At 35.0% G+C, this 8,580-nt stretch overlaps 1 protein-coding gene across 1 annotated transcript; it reads right to left on the bottom strand.

Moving 5' to 3' along the window:
- Positions 1–678: 678 nt before the first annotated feature.
- Pabpc5 (poly A binding protein, cytoplasmic 5) lies at positions 679–4,567 on the bottom strand. The gene is given in 2 exon segments (NM_001110366.3): positions 679–3,934; positions 4,461–4,567. A coding segment is annotated over 1 exon segment (1,149 nt). The 5' UTR covers positions 3,784–3,934; positions 4,461–4,567; the 3' UTR covers positions 679–2,634.
- Between the last annotated feature and the right edge of the window lie 4,013 nt (positions 4,568–8,580).

Genomic DNA, 8,580 nt, shown 5'->3' with positions numbered 1-8,580 from the left:
TTTAAAATTTGTCCTAGTGACTACTTTGAAAAACCTAAGGAAACCAAACTTGACTTGCATAGTCCATTATTAACCAAACACTAACATTATAATTTTTATTATCTATTACCAAGAAATGTTGAACAATAAGATTTATAAATCCCTTCGCCACTGATGTAGAATATTTACTTGTATTCTTCCTCTTTAGAAGTATGTTATAAGTAGCTAAAACTTAAGAATAAGACTAAAAATACTCACGTTTTTCTATTCAAACACAGATTTACTTTAATATGTATTTGCCTCATGGTTGTCAGCAATTGAATTTTAACATTTCAAATGACTATCTAGAACCTCAGCATATTTATTTTACTTGTGCCTAGGGTTTCTTCATTTTGCTTGCTATTTATAAAGGCTGATCTTTGGAATATAGTTAACACTTTAAATGTGAAATTCCAAAACCATACATTAAATGACTATACTTGATATAGTTGACTTTCTAGAACTCTTCCTAGCTTTATATTCATACTTAATTTTTTAAAGTGATGGTTCATGCTTGTAGCTATAAATGAATATTGATAGTGTTCAAAATGAATACAATATATGATATATAATTGCCATTGTATCTGTTTCAAATTTTATGTATTTTGGTTACAATAGTATAAAATAGGTTCAACAAATATGATGATTATCTTTTGTTGATTTTTGTTTTCATAGATGTAGAATAGATTTTGAAAGTGTTCCAAATTTGGTGAACTATATATTGTGTGTTTTAATTCTCTAGCATATTTAAGCTCTAACACATAACAGAAGTCTCTGTTAAACTAGTAACTGACAGTGTTTCCAGAAAAAAGATGCTCAATACAGTATAGTTTATAAATTAAAAAATAATTGAATGAAAATCTTATTTAATATAATAAATCCATATTAAGGAAAATTATGAAGTTCCTAAAATTATGGTATTCATCAACATCCATATTTATTGGTATAAATAAGGCAACTATGGTTCAATTTAAAATAAAAATATGAAATAATACATATTGTATTTTTATAAAAATGGATATAAATGTAAGAAAAAGATATGAAAGGATATACACACTAAAATTAAGAATTTTTTTCTATAATGTTTACAGATTTTATGATCATGATTATATTATATTCATAATCAATTAATCAGTGATATTCTTTTTGAAAATACTTGACTATGTGTATATTCATAATTGACTATCATTACATAGAAATATCTTATTTCCATTTTATGTTGAAAGAGCTAACAGATTGATATGATTACTTTATATAATTTATAAAAATGATGATTCATTTTTAAAGCAATAAAAAAATCAACTGATAAGAGATTCCAAACCTGTTCTTGTGATGGGTTCTGTTTTATGAGTAAAACATATATTCTAAGTAAGTTAATTCAAGTTTCAAAAAACGTGATTACTTTTCTAATTGTCAATAATATTTGTACTGCTGTTAAGTGTTACATGGATTTAAACTGAAAGTGAAGACAGATTTCCATATGTGAAAAGTGGAGAATTTGTAGTGTTACAAGTTTCATGATGCAGGAAGTAGCTTCAGAACATTTTTTTCTTTAATTCGTGAAGCAGTATATTTTCTTTTAAGTATTCTGAATTAGTAATAATTATATGGAGTTGATGATTCTGATATAAGCGATGACCTAATTAAGGAAAAGAAAATGTTCCTTAATAAAACACCTGTCAGTGTTTTGCCAATGAATATATTCAAGGATGACAAGAAACAACATGTCTTAGTTTATAACAGCAGTGTATAAGATGTTTAAGTATAAAAGTAAACTAGTACATTAATAAATATTTCTGTTAATTTAATATAGTCTACCTGTAGGTATGCATTATGTATATTTCAAAAGTAAGAGTTAAGAATGACCTTAGAATATCTTCAAATACAAAATCTCTTGGAAAATATTTTTAAAGATATCCTCACATTTTAAATAACTATTTATCAATGCAGTAGATTTTTAAAAGCACTTATTGAAAATTAATACCATGACATTAATAAAGATAAATCCCAATACTTGGTCAAAACTGCTAACAAATCTATAGTATGTGCTTGCACTGGATACAAGAAAAACTGATACAAAGAATGAAGGAAAATGCCTTACATATTTTTAAGAAATATTCAATTTAAATCATAATAAAATGAAATTATGGAGCAATTTTAAGTGGGTCATATTTAATCACTCTTTCTCCGATGATTTCTCAAAAAAAGCAATTATTGATTTTCCACTGTGCCAGAATCAGAAATAAGGACCGTGCTAAGAGTATTTCCACAGAGGAAATTAAATTAATGTTATGAAAATAAAGGAAATATAATCATTTGCCTCATTTAGGCTATTTAGAAAAAAATAAAGATAAACTTTATTTTACACATTCCAAAGGATAGAGATCTTATAAAAATTGTACAAAAGGCATTTTTACATTTAAATATCATGTTCTTCACCAAAATGAACAAGATTTTCTATGTATAATTTCTTTCCAAAAAAAAGTATTCACAAAAAATAAATAATTAAAAGGAAAGAAAACAAACATATGAATTAGCAGAGAATAACCCCTATCACAAAGGAGCCCAAGCTAAGTAAGCACCAGCTAAGGCTAAACAAATTGATCACAGTAATCCTCACCACCTGTGCCTGGCTTGCCCCAGAGTGACATGCAATGTCTTGGAGCCTACTACACGACCATTCATCTCATTCACTGCTTTGGAAGCTTCTTCAAAAGAAGAAAAGCAGACAACACCAAAACCTTTGCCTTGCCCCACTTCCATCATCACTTTGGCCCGACTTATTGATCCAAATAAAGAGAATTCCTCCTTTAGTTTCTCATCATTGATTGTCTCATCTAAGTTCTTAATGTAGATAGGCACTCCTGGAGGCCTAGTTTTATCTTTTAGTTTCAGCCGTTCAAATCTCCGCCTTAATTCAGCCAGGCGTTCAATTTTCTTCTGTGCTCTCCCTACACATAGGACTTTTCCATCTATTGACTTGCCATGTAGTTCTAGCACAGCCTTTTGGGCAGCTTCATGTGTTTCATATCTTACAAATCCGAAGCCTTTAGATTTCCCAGTGGCGTCTCTTATTACTTTAACACTCTCAGTTGGCCCATATTCACTGAAAAGTTTCTTTAGTTTTTCATCATCTATGTCATCACCAAAGTTTTTCACAAAAACATTGGTAAATGTCGCTCTATCTCTGGTTCTGACTTCTGCTGCTCTCTCTTCAGGAAATTTGAATCGGCCAACATATACCTGGCGGTTATTGAGCCGGACTCCATTCATGTGCCAGATAGCCCTATTGGCAGCAGCAAGGCTATCGAAGTGAACATAAGCATAACCCTTAGAGCCATTGTCATCACATACGACTTTACAGGAAAGAATGTTCCCGAAAGCAGAAAATAAATAAAATAGGGCCCTATTGTCTATGGATTTATCCAAGTTTTTGATGAATATATTTCCAACTCCAGACTTTCTTAAGTGGTCATCTGGCTGTGACCACATGAGGCGAAATGGTTTACCATTAATTAAATCAAAATTCATGGTGTTCAACGCCCATTCAGCATCTGCAGGAAAGCGGAAGTTAACATAACCATAACCCAGGGGGCTGCGGGTCACTGGGTCACGGCAGATTCTAGTGAAGCGCAGTGGGCCAGCAGGTCTGAACTTCTTATAGAGCATGTCCTCTGTGACATCAGGATCCAAGTCACCTACATACAGGGCAGCCTTGAGGTACTTCTTTTTCTTGCCAGCAGTATTAGGCTCCCCACTCCCCATCTCTGAACACTTAGATGATCTCTTGGGACAGAGTAGGGAGGGCCCCCCTTTTTTTCTAATCTATAGGCCAAACAGCTGTTCTTGAACAGAAACAAGCCAAGGCAGGCGAAGGGAAGCTAAAAGCAGACTCAGATCACTCTTGAGGCTGAGGCTGAGAAAATAAAGTTCAGAAACAGCTGGTCAGCAGGCTCAGAACAAATGCATCAGAAAAAAAAGGCAACTCAATATGAAATCTACTCTCCATAAGAAGACTTACAGTTTTTCACCCATTCAGCTTTCAAAAGCCTGTATTAAGAATGCAATATTCCCTACCCCATTATAATTAAAGAAATCATCAAGGGTCTGACTGCCTCCCCACATCTAGTTTCACCAACAGAGGCCTTGAGACTGGCTTTCTCTGAAATCATAGGCCTTGAGCTTCTGTGGATTTAAAAATGCATGCCACCCAGTGCAGTGGACCAAGTGTGTGTATTCCTCCGCCAGCCTGGGTCAGGAGGGCTTGGAGCTCATTAAGGCCTCTGCTCTCAGCGTCAGTTAAACAGCACACAAGACACTTGGTGCACTGGAACTGGCAGGCAGGCTGCTGGGAGCCGATCACACAGCGAGACAGACACACCGAAACATGCGTAGGGAACGGGAGACCGCCCATATCCCCAAGATGACCACTGGGTACGGACCGGGTGAGGCGCGGTGGTTTCTGCAGCCTGAGGCTATCTCCGCAGGTCCGGAGGGACTGACAGGCAGCCGCGCCGGTGTGGTCAGCTCTGACGCGAGGCTGATTTGGACAGATGCAGGGCGGAGTCAGCAGAGGAGAGCAGATGCGCCAAGAGCAGCGCCAGTGGGGACCAATGGACAGAAATTGCTTCCTGCAGGACAGAGCTAGCAAAGAACCAAGGGATCAAGAGCTTGTAGCTGTGCTCGGGAGGGCGGGCGGGGCATTAGGAAACCCGGAACCTTCCTAACTAACTTCCCGCTTGCTCAGAGGAGAGAGAGAGAGAGAGAGAGAGAGAGAGAGAGAGAGAGAGAGAGAGAGAGAGAGAGAGAGAGGTTTTATTTTTATTATATTTTAAGCATACTTTTTGGTGCTTACTTCAACATGACAAAACTCTAGCCAGAGTAGAAAGCACATCTATTTTTCTTTTTTGATGAACACCTTTCTCCCTTTTGGTTGGAGTGCTGGGTATTGTGAAAAAAGATGCAGGTTACATATTTACTTCAGCTCATTGGAAACTCAGAGTTGATACCTGTGTTGGTAGTTGACGGTGTCTAGGGCTAAATGATTACTGGGTCACAAAGAACACAGAGATGAGCTTGACTTTTATCCTTACTCCATTAATCCTCCTTAGTGGCAGAATTATCCCCATGTTGTAGGTAGAGGTCTTTTCTTTGCTCCACTGATACTAAGGTTTTAAATGATTGGAGAGCCATAAAATGGCTTTTGATGTGACTTAATACCAGACAACAATGACACTTTTTATCTGCACTCATGCTGAATATTTACAAAGTCTCAGTATATAAGCTTAAAAAAAGTATGAAAACTGACAACATATTAACGTCCTGAAATGAACTAAGAATGTTTAGGAAATACTTTCTAAAATTAATTATAAATCTCAGTAAGAGCTGTCAAATTTAAAGCATTGTATTATACAAGAGAAAGTTACTGCATAGGTCCACCACTTTTCTATCATCTGCCTATCTATCTATCTATCTATCTATCTATCTATCTATCTATCTATCTATCATCTATCTATCTAACATATATGTTAATGGTGGCATTTGTAGCACTGTAGAACTTCAAGGACTGTAATTAAATATTTAGCTGTTTGGAGGGAAGGTGTGATAGAGTCACTTGACTTTCTTTAAATGTTCAAAATCCATTCCAAACAGGGAACAGAGATATTTGAACCATCTTTCCTCCACCAAAGAAAGCAAAATGAATAATTTATCAGTATTAGTAAACTAGAAAAAATCCTAACAAGGAAAACAGTGCTGTGTGTTATCAAGAAGTTCTTAAAATATCAGGCTAAATATAAGTTCTCTTTAGTTGTTGTTGATGTTGTTGTTTTTGTTGTTGTTGTTGTCACTGTTTTGTTTTCTTGGCATTTGGATATATTTGATTAAATGACTTTTACCTTCAATAATTAGTAAAAGAGTGACTCTTTTTATTGTATCCCTGTGCCTGTTTCTAGGGTTCTTATTTAACGAAGGAGAGGAAGTTAGATATAAGAGGACAGAAGATCAAATCAAGCTACAATCTTGCTATATAAAAATAAGAACCGAAAGTAGAAAGACCTGCATATATTTCATTACCCTTTTGTATTTATGCATATTTTAAAAAGGTCATTCTTGTTTAGAGACCACAAGACATTAGTGAGTGCATTTTTACCATGTGCGAATATCTAGTTTTGATCCTCAGCACCACTCAAAACAAAAGTACATTCACTAATAATAGAATATATACATATATATGACAATGGGTTGATCTTATTTTTCATGTAAAATATGTTTCTATGAAAAACAATGATAAGAACATATCACGGTCTTATCACTAACAATAATTACATATAAATTTGTTCATGTAACCATCTAAAGTGTCTATGATGTAATTCATTTATCCAGACCTTTTCTAAGATTAAAGGCAGAATTTGGTTGTCCTATTTATATCTAGTAAATCTACGGAGAATATGGCAGTGCAACAAATTTTGGGCAACAAAGATCAGATTTCGCAAGTCCTAAACTACATTGAAATAAAGAATTTCTAGTTTACTATATTCATCAAGGAATAAATTAAATGCAGGAATGGAAAGCATTTGGGGCCATAATTTATTGAATCACGTTAACATTTAGATTGAAATATCTATGACATTCAAATATCAAATATATTGAAGAACTGTTAAATACAAACCATTTTTCTTACTGTTTCTTTTACAAAAAAAAGTTTATGGTACATATAATTTACATTCATGGTGTTGAAGTCCATTAAAGATCCACACCCAGATTCCTAAAGCAGTGGCTTGAGCCATAACTAGCTGTTTTTTTTTTCTTTTTTTTTTTCTTCTAGATATGACAAACATTGTGCAGAAGGAAAGAATCATGGCCAATTGGCATTTTAACTGCATTCCACTACTTGTTGCTGTTTACAGTTTATTACAGTATTTCAGTATGAGTAGAGGAAGACAGAAGTTTGGATTCATTTTTATCCCTTTTCTGAACAGGCTTTTTTTTTTTTTTATTGTCATTCTTTGCCTGAATTCACTGAAGGGTCATAACGCATCACACATTTTTTGTTTGTTTTCTTTTCTTTTCTTTTTATTAATCATACCATTCATTTACATCTCAAATGATATTCCACTTCCAGGTTAGCCCTCCAACAAGCCCCCCATCTCACATCTTCCCTCCCCCTCACCTTTGCCTCTATGAGAGTGCCCCTCTACACTCTCCTGCTCTACTGCTCCAGCATCCCTTTATGCTGGGGCATTAAACCTCCCCTGATCCAAGGGCCTTCCCTCCCATTGCTGTCAGGCAAAGCCATCCTCTGCTACATATGTATTTGGTGCCATGGATCATTCCAGGTCCACTCCTTGGTTGGTGGTCTAGTCTCTGGGAGAACAGCGTGGTCAGGCCAGCCTATGTTGTTGTTCTAATGGGGTTGCAATCCTTCAGTCCTTCTACCAGCTCCCCCATCAAGTTTCCTGAGATCAGTCTGATGGTTGGCTCTAAGCATCCACATCTGCATTAGTCAGTTGCTGGCTGGACCTCCCAAGAAACTGCCACACCAGATTCCTGTCAGCAGGCGCCTATTGGCCAAGGCAATTGTGTTGGGTTTGGTGTCTGTAGACATGATGGATCCCTTGTTAGGGCAGTTCCCTGTTGGCTCTTCCTTCAGTCTCTGCTTCATTTTTTTTTTGTTCCTGTTCTTCCTTTGGACAGGAACATTTCTAGGCCTTTAATATTACACTTTCAAATAAGGATTCCAGATGTATATGTGAGTGAGCATTTATTATTATTTCTTCTTTGCCAATTTGTATCATCTTATTCTCTTTTTATTGTCTTGTTGTTCTACCTATCATTTCGAGTAGTATATTGAATAAATATGGGAAGAGTGGGCATCCTTGTCTTGTCCCCAATTTTAGTGCAATTGGTTCAAGTATCTCTCCATTTAATTTGATATTGATATTGTCTGTCAGTTTGCAATAAATTGCTTTTATTATGTTTAGGTATTGGCCTTGAATTACTGATCTCTTGAATACTTTTAGCATGAAGGCGTGTTGTATTTTGTCAATACTTTTTGCATCTTAGAAGGTGATCATGTGATTGTTTTTTTTTTATTTTGAGTTTGTTTATATAGTGGATTAAGTTAATGGATTTTTATATATTGAACCAACCTTGCATCCCTGAGGTGAATGTTACCTAATCATGGTGAATGATGGTTTTGATGTGTTCCTGAATTTGGTTTTCAAGAATTTTATTATATTTTTTTAGTGTTTTTATTATTATACTACGAGAGAATTTTCTTTTCTGTTTCCATTTGTTTGGTGTTCTATAGGCTTCTTGTCACTTTATAGCCATCTCTTAATTTATGTTGGGAATGTTTTCTTCTCAGATTTTTTTGAAGACCTTTTTCAGGTCCTTTGATCTGGTAATCTTTATTTTCCTCTATTAGAATTATTCTTAGATATGTTCTTTTCATTGTGTCTGAATTTTCTGAATGTTTTGGCTTTGGAGATTTTTTTTATGTTTGAATCTTCTTTGATGTTGTGTCAATCCCTTCTAAGGTGTCTTCTACACCTGAGATTC

The sequence above is a fragment of the Rattus norvegicus genome, chromosome X (genome assembly GCF_021556685.1).
Source record: "Rattus norvegicus strain SHRSP/BbbUtx chromosome X, alternate assembly SHRSP_T2T, whole genome shotgun sequence".
Taxonomy (NCBI): Eukaryota; Metazoa; Chordata; class Mammalia; order Rodentia; family Muridae; genus Rattus; species Rattus norvegicus.
The sequence above is the reverse complement of the archived record's forward strand: the minus strand, read 5'-3'. Positions and strand labels throughout refer to the sequence as shown.